Raw genomic sequence first — 21,559 nt, 5'->3', positions numbered from 1 at the left:
CAATTTGCCAAGGCTTCTTTGAAATCACCTTTCAAACCTTTGAGCAACACTGTCTAGTACAGGCTTGTCCAACCTTTTTTCGCTTGAGGGACCCACATTTCCATTTTTTTTTCTCTCTCAAGGGGCTGATGAGCAAATTTGGGAAAGATAAGGTTCAGCACAACTTTAAACTGAACTTCAAAAACAAAGTTAATGTATTAAGAAAAGAAACAATTGCTGAGCAAAAATAAAGCAATGTCATAGCATTAAGTTGTTAAGTTTAAAAAAAAAAGAGTAATTCACAAAATTGACCAGTGTGTGATAGAGCAGGAATGTTCCTCACCCCCAGTCTCAGGGTGCCACCAACCCTCACCCACTGTAGAGGGTGTGTGTATGTGTTAGTGTGGTAGTGACAGTAAGCAAGAAAATTGAGACTGGGAGTCAGGCAGACACAATTGCGCATTCTCCCCCAAAACGCATCCACGCACGCAGGCACCGTCTCTCTCACTCATTCCCTCACTCCCATCCTGCCTCGCTTCCACCCTCATTCCCACACTCCCACGCACCCACCCACACTTCCACCCTCATTCCCTCTCCCACACACTCCCACCCCCATTCCCCACCTCCATTCCCTCTCCCAAACCCTCCCTCCCATCCACTCGCCCGCCCGCCCTGCTGCTGACTGCCAGTACAATAACTGGAAACAAAGCACATCAAGCACCTGGGCAGAGAGAGATGTCAAGTTCGTAGATACTGCACTGAATTAATCATGAGGAGGGAGACCACGCTTCTGCGAGGGGTCAGGTAATCCTCAAGGAATGCCCTTTGAAGGAAATGGGAGCAAATGGCCAGGGAGGTCAACTCCTGGAGCCTGGCCCCTAAGCTCTAGCAATGATTCTGGAAGAAGTTCAAGATGGATGGTCAAGGTCAGTGAATGAAAAGTCATCAGATGACATCACGAAGCCACTGCACCAGCAACTTCTTATGCTGCTCAATGCACCACACCAATATCGCTCACCCATTTAGCAGTCCCTGCTATTCAGGATTCAGGCCTCACACTCAGACACTCCACTACACTTTTGCACGCCTTCCAAGGATGCCAGCTGACATCCACCTCGCGCTGCCTCTACATGCCTCTAGTTATTCAGTCATGGCAGGTGCATCACTCAAGCAAAGTGCAACACAGTCACTGACATTCTTCCCTCTGTTGCAGCTCAAGGTGGTATGTGAGAGAAAGGAGCAGAGCTGAACCAGCAGGAGACAGGCACACCTGCATCCCCGAAACCCTATGGTGATGCTCTGGGTGATGCTCTGGCTGTGAATTCTAATTTAAAACTGCTTTATTATTTCAGAATCTTTCTTGCGCATTTTGTGAATTTATTTTCACTTGAATTTTTTTTGCATTAGTATTATTCATTAACCACTGGATTTTTTTTGAAGATTGGCATGCTGGGATGCAAGATACTATATTGAAGTGTTTTATATGCCTTTAAGAGCTAATGTATTTTACGAAATTGTGCCTAATTTTATCTCTATTCTGGTTTAATGTTTTATTGTCTGTGACACTAAAATCTGGTTCTGATTAATTTATAATTTTATTGACAAGCAAAGGGAACAACAATAGGAAATATTTTAAAAAGTGAATCTGTAGAATGCAGGTAAAATATGTTTCCCTAAAAAAACAAGAGCAAGCGAGATTATAATTGCACTCAATGGATGAATAAGTAATAAGGTTAAAATTGAAACTTTAAAAAGGCATATATTAATTTCATTGATTCATTCAAGTGTGCTCTGCCGAAAGGCAGGTTCTTGGCTGATTATCTGCTGATGCTTCATCCTGGTTTGTTTTCTTGGCTGTTTTCTTTTTGTCAGTGATGGCTTGCTATTGCCTTTCACTCTTAGGGGCAGGGCAAGGAGGCAGGTCCCAAGCTAATCTCAGCTGGAATGGGAATTGAACCTCTGCTGGTTGTGTTATCTTGAACCACATGCTAACCACCCAGCCAACTGAGCTAACTGGTTCCCATATATTAAGTATATAGGCAATAAAGACGACGATGGCAAAAGGTAATTCAAAGAAGATTGTAAAGAAACAATTTGAAAGGCAAGAGAAATTACAAAATGAAAACAATATAAAAAGAAATAGTATTCTATAAACACACAAAAAACATAAGGAAGTTAATATAGGGATCAAGCCACTATGGGATGCACAAGTAATGGTGAAGTGGCAGAAATATTGAATGTTTACTTTGCTTCAGTTTTTACTAGGGAGACTAATGTAGTGGACATGATATTAGAAGAAGAGATCAAAAACAATAAAGACAGCTAAGAAGGAGGTAATAAACTCTAATTTTGGGAGGATAAAACCTCAGGTCTGAATGAATTGGATCTATCCATTCCCAAACTAGCTAAGGAAGAGATAGCAGAGGCTATGTATTACATGGAATTTTACAGAAACAACCCATTCAGCCCAACCGACCTATGCTGGTGTTTATACTCCACTCTTTTGGCTTCTTTAAATTATTTTCCCCCCCCATTAGTATTAAATTATTTATTTATTCTTAGTGAATATAAAATCTTTGTTTCCTTCCGTACAAACATCTGCATGGCAAGACTTGGAAACCTGTTCTCTCAATTCTCTAAATAGTGTGCATCAGCCAGCAACCAGTTTGCATGTGATACCATCCTCATGACAATTCCCTTTTCAGTTTTTTTCCACTTCTGTCCCAATCCCCATGGGAAAGTGCGACAGTGACCAGGAAATTAGCAGAGTTGGAGTAAGGGTTCAAGCTGCAATATAGTGGAAGCTGCCGATGAACAATGGTAAAATATAGACACTTCATGAGCGTCCCAAATATCTTGTTGTAAAACCACAAGAGGCACTGTGGAATGACAGACAAACTAATGCAGCAAGCCCTATTTACTTACTGTATTCTCTACCTTAAAACTTGGGGCAGTGTATCTTCCCTAAGATGATGAGCCTAAAACTGGGCAGAGTGCTCCAAATGAAGTCTGACCAGCATTCTATTTAGTTGAAGGTAATCAAAAACGATTTCCAGGCGATAATGGCCACAAGGAACATTACCCAACATACTATCTATATTATTTTAGTACTACTTTGTATACAGCAATATCAACCACCTCCAGGAGCTTGAACTGCTTTCTTTTGAATCTTTGCAGCAAATCTGCCCTCTGCTCACATCAACCATGGTTCTATTGGTAGCACTCTTGCCTGAGTCAGGAGGTTGTGGACTCAAATTCCACTCCAGACACTTGAGCACACACATCTAGGCTGCTCATCCAGTACTGAATTAAGGAAAGGCTGCACCATGAGAGGTGTCATTGCTCAGGTGACATGTTAAGCTGAGGCCCTGTCTGTCCTCTCAGGTAGAGAGAAGTAAGATCGCATGACATTATATTGAAGGAGAAAAGGTATCCTACATAAGAGCATAAACTGACATTTATTCCTCAATCAACATTACTAAAACAGGTTATATGGCCATTATCACACATCCGTTTGTGGAAACTTGCTATGTGCAAATTGGCTTCCATAGGCCTGGTAAACAATTTTGGAAATTGATTTCAAAATGTACTGCTGATTTTCAGTTTTAGGCATGTCTTTCTGCTTAGTAGAGAGCACTCTTGGTTTTAAATGACAAAGAGGTTCGAGGACTTCTTGGTCTTTCAGCTTTACCATGAGTTGGCTTTGACTTTTAAGGTTGACCCATCAGGACCTTGTAATTTGATAGATGAGGGTTATCTGTTTGAGCCATTTGACTTCATATGATAAAACAGAGACCCCTGTTCCTGTGTCTAATTTAAACTCTGTGGGCTGTCCATCCACTTTGAGTTTAATACTCCAATACTTGTTTTCAGTATCACTTAGCTCCCCCAGGAAGATTAGTTCCTTTGCTTGTGATTCTTCCACTTCTCGTATGTGGCTCTGTTTTAAATTTTTCTTCCTCTTTTTACAGATTGTCAGCATTTTCGAGCGACAGTTTTAAAATAGCCTATTTTTCCACAGTTGTGACACTTTGCCCCACCGCAGCCCCCACTGGACATTCTTCTCACTTGTGCGGCTTGTTCCTGAAGACACATAAAAATGGCGGTTGGCATGCTTTTCCCTATTTAGGCAGTCTTAAGCTTTGGTGCACTTTCTCTCTTATGGCCCACAAACTGAAGGGTCTCAGTCGATATTTTGCACAGGACCTCTCCTTCCCCACGAACAAACGCCACATTCTGCTTCCTGAGTTCAATTTGCCTCACAATCTGCACTGCTTTCACTATTGTGAAATTCTCTCTGGTCTGTAAGAGACCTGACACTGCTTCATCTAGGACCCCAACTGCGTGCGAATCAGCTCATTCTTTAAGATTCCATTATTGTAGTTCCCTGAGAAGGTTGTTGAACAAATCCATGCATTCACCTGGTCTTTGCTTTCTTTTATTAAATGTAGATCTGTGTTATTAAATTCTGACGGATGCTGAAATAAGAGTCGAAAGCTTGCAGGACTTCTTCATAAGGAGTTGAAGTCTCAACAGCCCCCTGCCTTGCTATCACGTCATTAGTGATAGATCCTACTGCATAAAGTAGTGTACTGACCTGGTCCTTCTGTAATTTTTTGTGTAATCGTGAAGCATTTCTGTACCCTATGAACCTTTTAATCAAGTTGTCTCAGTTCTGGGCCTGTTGCAAGCCTTCTGCACTCTGAAAAGGTTCTGGGAGTGGAAGTTTGGGTCCTGTGCTTCTGAGCCCTGGAACTTGGCACCAGTGTTTTCAGGACCTGAGGTTGCTTGATACAGAATACAAAGGTTGACACCTATGTATGGCACAATGTTAACCTTAGTAGTGGACTAATTGAATTCTCTGCATTGTTACCCACTTCTGACTTAAGCCTCCTGAGCTCTTGAATACATGGCTACTGCATTTTCTCTTGACTATAACCCATTGCCAGTTGACATAAGCTGAAGTCCAGAAGCAAGGTGAAAGTGGCTTCCAAGTTGATTCAGGAATGAAGTAAAGTGGGTGGTATTCCCCTTACTTACTAAATACCAAACTACCATCACATCATATCCATGTCCTCAGTGAGCTGCTGCTGACGTGCTTTTTAATGAGCAAAGCTTCCTAGAAATTTTTCAGTATATGTGTGTGTACATATGATGAGAGGCATGGTTAGGACCAGAGTCATTGTGTTAAGGCTTCCTCAAACTAGACACTTTAGTTCAGAGAAACAGTGGCCAGACAGAAGTAAAAGAAAGCAGATTGTAACCACAGTAGCAATTCAAAAATAGAACCTACGAACGCATATTTATTAGTTGTAACAAGAGGCTCTAGATCTTGATACATTTTTGGTTTGGAACTGGAAGTTTGTACGCCATCTTACACTTCTCTCATAGCAGGGATCATTCTCAAGTTTTAAGCTCTTCAGCATTATGCAAATTACTAGCTGGTTTAAATGCAAGTCTTTCAGCCTTGATTATCCCATCACAATGAAATGCAGACAAAATAGTTTGCCTGAGATGGTATGTCAGATATGACACTGTGATCTAAACTTATTGGGAGACTACAACGATATCTTATTAAAGAGTAATTATTTTAAAAAAGAATGATGGGGCCACGTACATTGTTTTAGCTCCGTGAGAGTTTATATTGATTTTATGACTGAAGGAATGACAATTCAAGAATAAACCCTGTTCAGGTTTGCTACAATTATGTATAAAGTCAGATCTTTCATTTGATAGTCCCAGTTTGGATGTCAGTTATTTGAACTTGTAGGTTTTTGCGAAAAAAGTATTTCTTTGTAACCCTTATTTCAGCACACAGGGTTGGTGATTACATATTTTGGCAATGAATCCACTTTTTTCATTTAATTGTTCAGTGAAATAGCAGATGATTTAAAAAATATTTTTGTTTACCTCAGGTGGATCACAGTGATGAAGCCTTATCTACCAACTCATCTTTCTTACATTGAAAGGAGCTAACACTCTTTTGATGTACACAGAATTTATGTTTAGGAAGGACAAAATATTTGTGCGAAAACAAGCCTTTGATTAGGAGTCAGAGCTCACTCTGAGTAATCAAAGGCATGGATGGAAGATTGGCTAGCTAACAGGAAGCAGAGAGTTAGCACAAATGGGTCTTTTTCTGGTTGGCAGGATGTGACAAGTGGTGTGCTACAGGGATCAGTGCTGGGGCTTCAACTTTCTACAATTTTTATAAATGACTTAGATGAAGAGTCCGAAGGAATCGTTGCTAAATTTGCTGACGACACAAAAATCTGGCAAATGGAGTATAATGTGGGCAAATGTGAAATTGTTCACTTTGGTAGGAAGAATAAAAGCGAAACTCATTATCTAAATGGTGAGAGATTGTAGATCTTTGAGATTCAGAGGGATCAGGGTGTCCTAGTGCATGAATCACAAAAGGTTAGTATGCAGATACAGTAGGTAATTAGGGAAGCTAATAGAATGTTATCATTTATTGTGAGGGGAATTGATTACAAAAGTAGGGAAGTTATGCTTCAATTGTACAGGGCATTGGTGAGACCACATCTGGAGTATTGTGTACAGTACTGGTCTCCTTATTTAAAGAAAGATGTAAATGCATTAGAAGCAGTTCAGAGAATGTTTACTAGACTAATACCAGGAATGGGCAAGGTTGCCTTATGAGGAAAGGCTGGACAGGTGAGGCTTGTATCCACTGGAGTTTAGAAGAGGCGACTTAATTGAAACCTTTAAGATCCTGAAGGATCTTGACAGGGTGGATGTGGAGAGGATGTTTCCTCTTGTTGGAAATCTAGAACTAGGGGTCACTGTTTAAAAATGAGGGATCGCTCATTTAAGACAAACGAGGAGAATTTTTTTCTGAGGGTTAAGAGTCTTTGGAGCTCTCTTCCTCAACAGGCAGTAGAAGCAGAGTCTTTGAATATTTTTAAGGCAAAGCTAGATAGCTTCTTGATTAACAAGGGGGTGAAAGGTTATTGGGGGTAGGTAGGAAAGTGGGGCTGAGGTTACAATCAGATCAGCCATGATCTCATTGAGTGGTGGAGCAGGCTTTAGGGGCTGAGTGGCCTATCCCTGCTTCTAATTCGCATGTTCGTATATAAGACTGATAAATTGGGAGTGTGGAATGCATCTTGTGTCTCTCCTTGGTGAGGCCAGGACTCATCTGGAAGAATGAAAACCTGTTGATTATATGCAAGTGTCAGCTTTTGGGAAAAGGTGAAGGAGTCCATGACGCTTGAAGTGGCACTGGTAATTTATACAATGCTTTGGTATACAGTTGCACCCAGTCTATTGCATTCTCTACAACAAAAGCAAAATTCAGTTAATTGAAATGTTAATTCTGTTCCTTCCTCCATAGATGCTGCCTGTCCAGCTGCGTATTTCCCAGTATTTTCTGTTTTTATTTGTTGCGTTCTGTCTTTGATCTGCTTATGATTTGAACTCTCTGAATTTGTTATTGTTCTGGAAGCCGAAAAGGAAGGGAGAAAATAAAAGTACCAGCAGAAAGGAAGCTCTCTGCCCTCTGCTGTGCCAAACATGGTGACAGGTGGGCAGATGAGAAAACTTGGGGGGGCATTTTGGTCAAGAATGGTTGATATGAATTATGTAACCACTGATATTTGAGGAAATGTAATTTTTCATGTTCGATTAAGCCCTTAAATTCAGTATTACACAGTTGCCTAAAAATATGAACCACCTCATAAAGATGTTGTTTTTTGTAAAGGTACTGAATGGTGGCGAGCTACAGAGACGCAGACTCGTGCAGGTACAACTTTTTTCCCATCAGGCATGCTACGAATTCCACCAGTGTTTGCTGCTTCAACTCCAAATCATGATTCCAATCCATTCCATTCCCGAAACACAAACAAATTTGGCCGAGGGACACAAAAAGGTGAGTGATAGCAAAGTATATATACTTGTGAATAGTCTAAGTTGAGTTTTGCAAACCCCAAATAGTTAGAAGTTCTTTAAGTATATGGTTTGGATTTCATTAAATGATTAAAATGCACTTCCCACTTTTGACTTGAGCCTTCTGAGCTCCTGAACATATGGCCACTGCATTATATCTTGATTGTAATCCATTGCCAGCTGACACAAGCTGAGGTCCAGAAGCGAGGTGAAAGTGACTGCCCTTGACATCAAAGCACCAGTTGACCACACGAAGCCAGAGTAAAATTGGTTGTTCTGAATTGCAAGAGAAACTCTCCAGTGTCTGGAGTCATACCTGTCATCTCGGTCCCAGGACATAGCAGCATCTGAGACACAACTATCTTCAGCTGCTTCTTTAATTAACTTTCCTCCATCATAAGAACAGAAGTGGGGATGTTTGCCAATGATTGCACAATGTTTGACTCCATCTGTAATTCTTCAGATAATGAAGCAGCCCATGCTTACTTGTGACAAAAACTGGAAAACATCCAGGCTTGGATTAATATGTTGCTAGTAATATTCATGCCACACTAGTGCCAGTCAATGGAGATGGCCTACAGAAGAGAGCCTAACCAGCTCCCGTTTATATTCAGGAAGTCATTGACCAGAAACTCAACTGCACCAGCCACATGAATGATGTGATTACCAGAGCAAGTCAGAGGCTGAATATTCCTGCCGCAGTCTCTGTTAACACCTACAAGGCACAAGTCAGCAGTGTGATGAAACGCTCTCCTCGTTCCTGGTTGGATGCAGCTGAAGCAACACACAAGAAGCTGAACACCGTCCAGGAAACAGCAGTGAGCACCTCATCCACTTGCCAGACATCACTCCCTCCATCACGACATACCGTCACTTCAGTGTATACTATCTACAGGATGCACTGCAGCCACTTGCTAAGGCTTTTTTTGAAAGGATACCCCAACCTGTGACTTGCAACACTCTGAAAGAAAAATGAGGCAGGTGCATGACAACACAATCAGGCTTCCTTCCAAATGTGCATTTCCAAGTGCTGTAAGATTCTACGAGGCTGTCCATGCTGGTACTGTTCCTTCACTTTTTAACCCCAAATAACCGATGGAAACTGGACTACCACATTGATTATGGGGTTGGATGGCCAGTTTTCTTTCTTGTGTGCTGCATACAAGGTCTCATGCTGCTGTTGTTTTGCAGAATTGGGGCTGTAGTGAAAAATAGTTTACCTAGTTCAATCCTACGTTGTTATCAGTTGAAAATCCATTTTTTCCCCCTAGCTGTGCTGCAGTAAATTGTATTCTGCCATCACTTGTGAGCATGCGCACGCACACACACCCTCCTGAAAATTGATTCAAGGCCCTTAATTCCTGGAAACATTTTAATTTTATATTTGAAATTATTAAGGTTATTCAAGAGAGACAAAATGCTTCTGATTAGTATTTCATGTAAAACCTTCGCTCATTTCTCCACAAATACTGCAACCAAGAACAATAATCATTGTTTAGATACACTTGTTACATTCACACAATGGTTGTTTGACCAATAGTACTGGAGCACCTTTTCACAGTTTGCAGTTTCTTTTGAAGGTATGAATGGGTCACTGAATGGTAACAGCATTACAGCCGTGTCAGGAGTCAGCACATCTGGACTGGCTACCATTGGAATGATTTCATCAGGACAAGCTAAGATGACAATTTCAGGAAAGGGACGCAAATGCATTTTTGAACAAAATAAGCATTCGGAAACTCCAGCAGACAAGCTAAAAGAAAAAGTATGTAGCATTTAACTCTTTGTCCTGTAAAATTCTGTTTAAACTGATTTTTATTTTATTAATAGCGAAAACTCACTGCTATGGCCAAGCTAGCAACTTTTAACTTCAAAATCGCTACAGTGGCATCTGTAGTGCTGTGGGTACTGTTTTGCTACCAAAATGATATATCCTCTGGGTGCTATTTCGGTGAGGTCATTGGGTGTGGGCACCAGAAGTATGCAGACTAGTTAGATCATCAGTCAGAGTATAATGGTGTTTTGAGGTAAGTGCATTTTTAACCTTGGTGCTCTAGCTAGCTCCTTTAAAAAAAAAACATGCACAGCTGAACATGCATTCAGCAGCAGGAAGAGCCCACCATTTAATGGGACCACCCACTGCTTTGTGCAACAAGATAGGATTAATTAATGATCTCATTAGGCGCCCCTAGGTAGCAGCAACCATAATATCCTTGAATTTTACATTCTGTTTGAGGGAGAGGGGAATGGGTCCAAGACTATGTTTTTAAACTTAAATAAGGGCAATTATGAAGGCATAAAACAGAGCTGGCTAAAGTGAATTGGCAAATTAGGTAAGGGGTAGGTCAATAGAGATGCAGTGGCAGACTTTTAAAGGGATATTTCAGAATACACAGAATAGATACATTCCAACGAGCAAGAAAAAGCCCAAGGGATGGTCACATGATCCGTGGTTAACTAGAAAGGTTGAAGACAGTATCAAACTTAAAAGAAAAACTATGTAATTGTGCAAAGATAGGTGGAAGGCCAAAAGATTGGACAGAATATAAATAACAGCAAAGGATTATTAAAAAATTAATAAGATGGAAAAATTAGAGTACGAGAGAAAGCTAGCCAGAAAAATAAAAATAGATAAAAACAGTAAGCGTTTTTATAAATAGTTTAAAAAGAAATGAGTTAACAAAATGAGTGTTGGTCCTATAGAAAGTGAGTCTGGAGAATTGATAATGGAAAACAAGGAGATGGCAGGTGAATTGAAGAGGTGTTTTGCATCATTCTTCACTATTGAGAATACAAGTAACATCCCAGAAGCAGCTATAAAACAGGAAATGGAAGGGAGGAAGGAATTCAGGAAAACTACAATCACCAGAGAAGTGGTACTGAATAAATTGTTGGAGCTGTGGGCTGACAAGTGCCTGGGTCCTGATGGACTTTGCCCTACGGTCTTAAAAGAAGTGGCGCGTGTGTTAGTTGATGCATTGGTTTTAATTTTCTGAAACTCCCTAGATTCAGGAAATTTTCCATTAGATTGGAAGACAGCAAATGTAACTCTGTTATTCAAAAAGGGAGAGAGACAGAAAGCGGGAAACTACAAGCCAGTTAGCTTTACACCTGTCATAGGGAAATTGTTAGAAGCTATTATTAAAGAAGCTATATCAGGGCGCTTGGATAAGTTCAAGGTAATAAGAAAGAGCCAACATGGTTTTGTGAAAGGGAAATCATGTTTAACCAACTTATTGCAGTTCTTTGAGGAAGTAACCTGTGCTGTGGATAAAGGACAACCAGTAGATGCACTTAGATTTCTAGAAGGTATTTGATAAAGTGCCACATCAAAGGTTATTGCAGAAAATAAAAGCTCATGTTATAGGGGGTAACATATTGGTATGGATAGAAGATTAACTGGCTAGCAGGAAGCAGAGAGTAGGCCAAAAATGGTTCTTTTCCAGGCTGGCAAGATATAACAAGTGGTATGCCACAGGGATCAGTGCTGAGACCTCAACAGTTTGCAATTTATATAAATGACTTGGATGAATGAGATGTTTGCTAAATTTGCTGATGACACAAAGATAGGTAGGAAATTAATTTGTGAAGAGGACGTAAGGAGGCTACAAAAAGATAAATATAGGTTAGGTGAGTGGGCAAAGATCTGGCAAATGGAGTATAATATGGGAAAATGTGAAATTGTCCATTTTGGCAGGAAGAATAAAAGAGGCAAATTATCTAAAGGGTGAGAGATTGCAGAGCTCTGAGATGCAGAGGGATCTGGGTGTCTTATTGCATGAATAGCAAAAGGCTAGTATGCAGGTACAGCAAGTAATTAGAAAAGTTAATAGAATGTTATCATTTATTGCGAGGGGAATTGAATACATAAGTAGGGAGGTTATGCTTCAGTTATACAGAGCACTAGTGATACCACATCTGGAGGACTGTGTACAATATTCGTCACCTTATTTATGAAGATGTAAATGCGTTGGGAGCAGTCCAGAGAAAGCTTACCAGACGAATACCTGGATCGGGCAGTTGTCTTTTGAGGAAAGGTTGGACAGGCTTGACTTGTATCGGCTGGAGTTTAAAAAAGTAAGAGGTGACTTGATTGAAACAAGAAGGGACTTGACAGGGTGGATGTGGAAAGGGTGTTTCCTCTTGTGAGAGAATTAGAACTAGGGATCACTCTTTAAAAATAAAGTGTCGCCAATTTAAAACATAGATGAGGTGAATTTTTTTCTGAGGGTCATGAGTCTTTGGAACTCTCTTCCTCAAAGGGAGTGGAAGCAGTCTTTGAATGTTTTTAAGGCAGAGGTGGATGGATTCTTGGTAAGCAAGGGGGTGATAGGCTATTGGGGATAGGTGAGATGCAGATTTGAGGTTACTATCAGTTCATCCATGGTCTTATTAAATGGCGGAGCAGGCTCGAGGGGCCGAATGGCCTACTCCTGCTCCTTGTTTGTATGCTTTCAGGTGAGAAGTGCTGTGAGTTCTCCGGTCCTGTTTAAAGTTGGTGAAGTCAACAGAGAGTGGTGCTGCACTTGAAACCCTTGGGTATGAGTTCAAGTTTTCTGGTCAGTCACTTTCTCCTAGTCATGGATGTTGTAGTAACCATGCCCCTTGGCCTGCAACCTGAAAGGGAGACTGAGCAGATGCAGCACAGAAGAGAACAAACTGCTCTCCGAGAGGGGGAGAAGGACTCTCACCAGGAGTCCTCATCGACCCAGGATCTTCAGGGGACATTTCTCTTAACTCACGTAAGCCAGGAACAGTGTCTGCATTGAATATTGCTGAAAAAAGAGACATTTTTTGTCGATGCTTTTTGTCTTGCACTCGTCAGGATAATTCGCAAGAAAATACCAATGTGAGGGGAAACAACATTATGATATTGTACGAGAAGAGAGTGATGATTGGTTGGCAAGTGGACTCTGATTGGTAGAGGTGTTGCCATGGAGAATGCACCAGTTGATGGCGATGAACAGTTACCTGCCAAGCATTTTTTTAAATTTAAAACAGGCAGCCTGACTCTGATCAAGGCATTGCCCTAGGGAATGAACCAGCAAATGGCTGCCAATTAGATTATTTAGCTGAAACAGGCGCAATTTGTGTACATGTTCTTTCTGTCTGCAAAGGACGGCCCTGTGTATTAACACACGTAGCTTCCAGTATACGTAAATGCGCCACACTGAGCCCGACTGACTATCTTAAATTGGTTGTCAGCATAATTCTTGGCACACTGAGGATTATTTAGCAAATGTTGTCCAATCGCAGAATCACATCTAATGTTGGACACTGTATTTTCAATAATGCAAGCATAGGCTGGTTGTGTACGGTCTGTACCTTACCTGTTGCAAACAGTGGAATGGACATGCTGTTTGATGCGATCTGCCAGTGTTTGAGACATACGGCCTACATACCTAGCATCACACTGGCACTGAAATTCATATGCCACATTACTCATTTGTGCGATAGGCAGAACGTCTTTTTGACTTGACGGCAGAATCATGTTAGTGGTGAATGCCACTCGTGTTGCTACTACTTAGTAGCTGCGTGAAACGCCTAGCTTCACCTGTTGCTCAAATTATTTGAGATGCCTTGTCCTTCCAGGGTATTCTGAGGTAGACTGGGCACTTCTCAGGGTCAAAAGTGATGGCCTTGGGGCCCGTTCATGAGTTTGCATGATATACAACGTGAAATGATCTGATCAAGGTAGCCATTATCCCGCAGAATGTCTTTGATGTGCCCTATTTCAGCATCAAGCTTGCCTGCTGAGCAGGTGGCTTGGGCCCTATTTACGAGGTTGTCGTTAAGGCTAATCTTATAACGTGTGGAACTGTAAGAGTCCCAACGTGTATATTGACCAGTGAAGGTAGGCTTGTGGTAGACCGTGGCAGAGAACCGCTTTGCAGATTTCTCAATTAGTATGTCAAGGAAGGGGACTTCATTAGACTGTTCCGCTTCAAAGGTGAATTTGAGCGCAGGATGGAGCCCAGTAAGATATGCAAGGAAATTATGACACGTAGCTACAGATTTAAATATAGCAAATATATCAACCACATATCAGAAATATGCAAGGGTAGGAGGCTGGGTGTCATTCCATCGAAGATACATTTCTCATGGAACCCAACAAAGATGTTTGCGAGAGCTGGGCCTAGAGGGGATCGATCCCATGGCAACACCATCTATTTGGGCATACATTGTCTCATTAAAGCCAAACTGGACTGCACAAGTTGCTGAGTTCATAAGCTCAGTGAATACTGATTAATGCAATGGTGGTGGTTCTAGATTGCCATGATATAGTGCTGCAGCGCAAATGCCTATGGCCTCCTTAAGTGGAACATTGGTGAATAGGCTAGCAATGTCACGTGAGCACAGGGACACAGCATTGCTATTGATATGCAAGTCCTGTACGGTCTTCAGCCCTATCTTACTGTGACCGGTCCTGCAGATCATGAATTGGCCAAGTGGTTGGGCGAGTTGTTACAACCAGTTTTGAGCAAGTTTTCCACATACTCGTGAAAGATTCCTTCACATTTGCGAAGATCATACAGGACTTGCATATCGATAGCAATGCTGTGTCCATGTGCTCATTTGACATTGCTAGCCTGTTCACCAATGTTCCACCTAAGGAATAGATATTTGCCTTGCCGTACTATATCATAACAATCTAGATCTGCCACCATTGCATGAGTCAGTGTTCAATGAACTTATGAACTCGCAACCCGTACAGTTGAGTTCAGCTTTAATGATACCATGTATGCCCAAATAGATGGTGTTGCCATGGGTTCTAGGCCCAGCTTTCGCAAACATCTTTGTTGGGTTCAATGAGAAACGTGTCTTCGATGGAATGGTATCCAACCTCCTACCCCTGGCATATTTCTGATATGTGGATGATATGTTTGTTATATTTAAAGCTGCAGCTGCATGTAATAATTTCCTTACATGTCCTAATGGGCTCCACCCTGCTCTCAAATTTACCTTTGAAATGGATCAGTTAAATCAACTCCCCTTCCTTGATGTGCTAGTTGAAAAATCTGCCAGGGGCTTCTCTACTGGCCAATACACACGTTGGGACTCTTACAGTTCCACGTGCTATAAGATTGGCCTTATTGGCAACCTCATAAATATGACCCAAGCCATCTGCTCACCATGCAAGCGTGATGCTGAAATAGGGCACATGAAAAGACATCCTGTGGGATAATGGCTACTCTGATCAGATCATTTCATGTTGTACATCATGCAAACTCAGGAACGGGCCCAAGGCTATCATTTTTGGCTCTGAAAAGTGCCCAGTCTACCTCAGATTACCCTGGAAGGGCAAAATATCTCAAAACTTTGAGCAACAGGTGAAGCTAAATGTTTCATGCTGCTACCATATGTGGTATTTGCCATTAACAGGATGTTGCTGTCAAGCCAAAAAGATGTTATGCCTATCACACAAATGAATAATGTGGTGTATGAATTTCAGTGCGGGTGTGATGCTAGGTATGTAGGCCGTATGTCCCAAACACTGGCGGATTTTATCAAACAGCATGTCCCTTCCACTGTTCGCAACATGCAGGGTACAAATCATACCCAACCAGCCCGAGCTTGCAAAACTGAAAATACAGTGTCCGACATTGGATGTGATTCCATGATTGGGCAACATTTGTTAAATACTCTTCAGTGTGCTAAGAATTACACTGACAACCAATTTAGGATAGTCAGTCGGGCTCGCAGTGTGGCGCATTTATGCCTACTAGAGGCTACATATATTAATACACAGGGCTCTGTTCTTTGCAGATAGAAAGAACATGTACACATGTTGCGCCTGTTTCAGCTAAACAAAATAAGTGGCAGCCATTTGCTGGTTCATTCCCCAGGGCAATACCTTGACCAGAGTCAAATTGCCTGTTTTAAATTTAAAACAATACTTGGCAGTTAACTGTCAGTCACAATCAACTGGTGCATTCTCCATGGCAACGCCTCTACAAATTAGAGTCCACTTGCCAACCAATCAACACTCATTTCATACAGTATAAATATGTTGTTTTTCCTGACATTGGCATTTTCTTGCAAATTGTCCTGATGAGTGCAAGACAAAAAGCTTAGACAAAAATCTCTTTTTTTTCCAGCAATACTCAAGTTCTGCACTACCAAATGACTATTAACATCAACATCGTTTCTGTTTCATGCAGGAGGTGCTCACTGAAATTTAAGACCTCACAGGCCTGCAGCTTCAAAGCGGGGAAAAGGCAGCACTGTTGATAGCCAAAAGTTTCTTCATGTTGCGATGTTTCTAGACTGGAGCAGATAGATTCTCTAACTTCTCCCAGTTTGCTGTCCAACTGCTACATATTCTAAGTTCTTTATGCCAGGACCAGAGAAGTACATTGTGTTCTCTTTAACTGGAGAGAAGCAGGCGAAGCATGCAAATGCCTTTGCCAGGATTGCAGGCAGCTCCCATGTTGCAGGGCGCCAGGTGCCATTGACTGTATGCTCGAGGCTTTGAGGGGATTGCATCTAAATGCAGAGGTGTAAAGGTTGCCACTTTTTGGACATGCAGTTGGTGTGTAACCATGCTCAGCACAACATGCAGGTTCATGCGTGGTATTATAAGAACATAAGAAATAGGAGCAGGAATAGACCATTTTGCCCCTCAAGTCTGCTCTGCCATTCAATAAGATCATGGCAGGTCTGATTGTGACCTTAGCTCCACTTTCCTGCCTGCCCCCATAATGCTTGACTCCCTTGTCGATGAAAAACCAGTCTAACTCGGTCTTGAATATACTCAATGACCCAGCCTTCAATGCTTGCTGTGGAAGAGTATTGCTCCTCATCACCGTTTTAAATGGGAGACCCCTTATTTTTAAACTGTGCCCCCTAGTTCCAGATTCCCCACATGAGGGAAAGAACTCTCAGCATCTAGCCTGTCAAGCCCCCTCAGAATCTTTTATGTTTTGATAAGATCACTTCTCATTCTTCTAAACTCCAGTGGGTACCGGCCCAACCTGCTCAATCTTTCCTCATAAGCCAGTCCCTTCATCCTAGAAATTAACCCAGTGAATGTTCTTGGAAATGCTTCCAATGTAAGTATGTCCTTCCCTTAGTAAGGTGACCAAAACTGTATACAGTACTCTGTATCCACAAATGCCCTGCACAGTTGTAGCAAGACTTCTCTACTTTTGTGCTCCATTCCCCTTGCAATAAAGGCCAATATTCCATTTGACGCATTATTTACTCGCTGTACCTGCATGATCACTTGAAGTGATTCATGTGTGAGGACAGCCAGATCCCTTTGTACTGCAGCATTTTAATTTCTCTGCTAAAGTGGACAACCTCACATTTTCCCACATTATAAGCCATCTGCCAGATTTTTGCCCACTCATTTAACCTTTCTATACCCCTTGCAGACTCTGTGTATCCTCCTCACAAATTGCTTTCCTACCTATCTTCGTATCATCAGAACATTTGGCCACAGTACCATCGATCCCTTCATCTAAATCATTACTAAAGATCAAAAATAATTGAGGCCCCAGCAGTGATCTCTGTGGCACTCCTCTGGTTATAGTTTGCTATCCTGAAAATGACCCATTTATCTTGACTCTCCATTTCCTGTTAGTTAGCCAGTCCTCTATTCATGCTAATATATCACTCCTAACACCGTAAGCTTTTGTCTTGTGTAGTGGCACCTTATTAAATGCCTTTTGGAAATTCAAATCCATTACATCTACTGGTTCCCATTTATTCACCCTACTTGTTACATCCTCAAAGAACGTGAATAATTTGTCAAACAAGATTTCACAAAACTTATGTTGATGCTGCCTTGATAAGACATTTAGAAAATCATCATAATAGATTAAAATCTTTAATAATGGATTCTAATATTTTCCCAGTGACAGATTTTAGACTAACTGGCCTATACTTTTACTTATTTATTCCCTCTTCTTTTGAAGAGATGTTACATTTGTGGTTTTTCAATCCACTCGAAGCTTTTAAAAATGTAGGGAATTTTAGAAGATTACAACCAATACATCCACTATCTCTGCAGCCACTTCTGTTAAGACCCTAGGATGCAGGCCATCAGGTCCAGGGGACTTGTCGGCCTAAAGTTCCATTATTTTTCTCATTACTTTTTCTCTAGTGATAGTGATTTAAGTTTCTCCCTTTTTTCTTGATTTTCTACTATTTTTGGAATGCTTTTTGTGTCTTCTGCTGTGGAGATGATACAAAATACTTGTTCAAAGCCTCTGCCAATTCTTTGTTTTCCATTGTTAATTCTCCAGTCTCACCCTCTAATGAACCAAAGCTCATTTTAGTTCCTATTTTCCTTTTTATAGACTTGTAGAAGCTTTTACTGTCTGTTTTCTTTATTTCTGGCTAGTTTTCTCTCATACTCCAATTTCTTCCTCTTAATATTTTTAAATCATTCTTTGCTGGTTTCTAAAATGTTCCAGTCTTCTGGCGAACCACTAATCCTCACAGCATTGTACGCCTTTCCTTTCAATTTGATATCACCCTTCTTGGTTAGTCATGGATGCTGCATCCTTTTGTTAGAGTCTTTCTTCCTCAATGGAATATATCTTTATTGAGAGTTATGAAATATCTTCTTAAATGTCTGCCACTGCTTCCCTACCATCTCTTTTAACCTATTTACCTGGTTCACTTTAGCTAATTCTGCCTTCATATTTTTGTAATTGCCTTTATTTAAATTTAAGACACTAGTTATGGAGCCACATCTCTTGCTGTCAAACTGAATGTGAATTCATCATATTATGATTACTTTTACCAAGAGGATCCTTTACTATGAGGTCTATAATTAATCCTGTCTCAAATCACATTACCAGGCCCAAAATAGCCTGTTCCCTGGTAGGTTCTAGAACTTATTGTTCTAAGACACTGTCCTGAATACATTTTACAAACTGATGCTCCAGGATATCTTTGCAAATTTGATTTGTCCAATCTATGTGAACATTATTTAAGTACCTTGCAAGCCCCTATTGTTTCTTGATGTATACTCTGTCCTATTCTGTACCTACTGTTCGAGGGCCTATAATCTAATCACACGAGTGACTTTTCTTTTTCTTATCCCCACCCAAGCTGATTCTACATCTTGATCTTCTAAACCAAGATTATTTCTCACTATTGTATTGATCTCATCCTTTATTAAGAGGTACCCACCTCCTGTTCCTTTCCTCCTGTTCTTCTGAAATGTCAGATACCCTTGAATATTTGGTTCCTAGCTTTGGTCACTTTGCAACTACTTCTCTGTAATGGCTATCATATCCAACTCATTTATTTCTATTTGTACTATCAATTCATCCATTGCTGAGAGTATTCAGATAAAGAGCCTTTAATTCTGTGTTTTTACCTTTTTTGCCTACTCTGACCTTATACGCTGGTGCACTCTTATGTTTGCACGCTCTGTCCCTTCCTGTCACAGTCTGGTTGTTATTGCCCGTATCATTACCGTGCACGATTGCCTTGTCCTTTCTGTTTAACTTTGCAAATCTCCCGTCACATGAACCCTTCCCCATTTTTAGTTTAAAGCCTCTCGACAGGCTAGTTGTACTCTACTCCGAGCATGGTTCAGATGAAAGCCATCCCTACAATACAGCTCCCTCTTTCCCCAGCACTGGTGCTGGTGTACCATGAATTGAAACCAATTCCTCCCACTCCAATGTTTTGAGTCACACATTCAGCTCTCGGATCTTATTTACTCTGTGCCAGTTTGCTCATAGGTCATCTGGTAATCCAGAGTTTATTACCTTTGTGGTCTGCTTTTCATTTAGCCCTTGGCTACTTGTACTCCCTCAGCAGAATCTCTTTCTTAGCCCTGTCTATGTCATTGGCACCCAAGTGGACCACAACACCTGGATTCTTCCCTCCCACTCCAAGTTCGACTCCAGCCCTGAGAAAATGTCCTTAACCCAGGCACTGGGTAAGCAACACAGCCTTCGGGACTCACGCTGTTGGCTGTAGAGAATGGAATCTATCCCCCTAACTGTACTGCTCTCTACTACAGCTACATTCCTTTTAACTCCCCCCAGTTGAATGGCCCCCTGGACCACGGTGCCATGGTCAGTTTGCTCATCTTCCCTGTAGTCCCGGATCTCGTCCACACATGCTGCAAGAACCTTGAACCCTGTTGGACAATTTCTAGGACTGAGGCTCCTCCAGTTCTACTTTCTGGATCCTCATACCTGCCTCTTTTGTGGTCACATCCTCCTGTCCCTGACCATGGACCAAATTCAAAGTACCTAGCCTGAGGGGCGTGACTGCCTCTCAGAACAGGTAACTTTCCCCCCCTTGATGTGCCGCATTCTCCAAAGCTCAGATTCCAGCTCATTAACTCTGAGTCCAAGTTCCTCAAGCTGCAAACAATGTAGATGTGGTTGCTGTGGATCACACATGTGTCCACCAGTACCCACATGCTACAGTTGCAATACATCACCTCCCTGCCATCTTTACTGTGATTTATTTAGCAGTTCAAATGATTATCTGTAGTTAGATCAAGTGGTTTAACTAGTTAAGCTATAAATTTAATACAATAGTTGTGCCTTCACAGTACCAGTACTACTGCTCCTGTTTATAGGAAGGATTCCAGTACCAGTTTAAACTACTGCCCCTGTTTATAGCGAGAAAAAAAATTAAAACTCTCCACCACTCGTCTATCTGCTCACTGAATTAATGCTTCCGGGCTTCAGCTCTCATCTTGCTGCTGGTCTCCAGCTCTCTCTCTTATACTACTTTTTTGTAAAAAGCCAAAACAGCACCTCCTCCCTCACTGTACCAAATTCTCTCATTTATCAAATTCCTAAGTTTACACACTATCTTGAGCTGCACTCAATCACAAACTGTTATGTTCGTGCTTGCTTACTTTGTGTGCTTAGCAAAACCACCACTGCTGGCTAGAGCCACCAGTTTGAACTAGCCTGCTAAGTAACTGATTGTAGCTGCCTCTCCAGCAGGGAGCTTGTTTATTCCTGACAAAGATTGAAATAAACTTAGCTTTAACAGTAAATTGTAGTTAAATTCTAAATGCAAATTTGACTAGATTTTAGAAAGAGATTAACCCTTAAAATTCCCTCGCTTAGCAAATTCCCAAGCTTACATTCCTGTCTCGAGCTGCACTCAGTCACAAGTTGCCATCTTCGTGCTTGCTTATTTATCCTGGCAGCAGCCACAATGCTTTTATTCTGCACCAGTCTGCTGCTCCCTCAATATTTGAGCCATCATTTCATAACATAGCACCAAGGGCTATCTGCTGACCAACTAGCTGATGACCCTGTTGTGCAGCCCAATCATGTGACCAGCCTGCATATAATGAGAGTCATGCTGCGACAATAAATACCATTGATAATCATTTGCAGTGCTTAAGCAGCGGTGCTGCTGCCTGGACCACTATGTTAAAGTCCTGCGGTACTTGCCGGAACTTGTCATGATTTGTTGGGGTCTGCTGTATCCTACACAATCTCACCACACAGAAGTCAATTTATCATCCTTGTGCATTCCCTTAGTGCCTGTTTGTGAGTACTTCTGCCTGTCTTTGTGTTCCTACACAATGCTTTCCCAGTGGCTGCAATATGACTGGTGGATGGCTGTTGACTGGTTGGAAGGCTGCAGATGGCCTTGCAGGATGCCTCAAACAGCTCCGAAACTAGTTCAGTAAGGCCTCACTTAAAGCTGTGGTTGTGTTCCTGAAAAT

General features: G+C 41.4%; 1 protein-coding gene across 1 annotated transcript in view; it reads left to right on the top strand.

The window, feature by feature from the left end:
* The window catches only part of baz2ba (bromodomain adjacent to zinc finger domain, 2Ba), a 322,339-nt gene that overhangs the window by 166,296 nt on the left and 134,484 nt on the right, over positions 1-21,559 (top strand). The window contains exons 4-5 of the mRNA XM_078552234.1: positions 7,703-7,870; positions 9,468-9,652. Coding sequence (XP_078408360.1) covers positions 7,703-7,870; positions 9,468-9,652 — 353 coding nt within the window. The remainder of the gene's footprint in view (positions 1-7,702; positions 7,871-9,467; positions 9,653-21,559) is intronic.

The sequence above is a fragment of the Cetorhinus maximus genome, chromosome 11, assembly GCF_964194155.1.
Source record: "Cetorhinus maximus chromosome 11, sCetMax3.hap1.1, whole genome shotgun sequence".
NCBI classification, from domain to species: domain Eukaryota; kingdom Metazoa; phylum Chordata; class Chondrichthyes; order Lamniformes; family Cetorhinidae; genus Cetorhinus; species Cetorhinus maximus.
The sequence above is the reverse complement of the archived record's forward strand: the minus strand, read 5'-3'. Positions and strand labels throughout refer to the sequence as shown.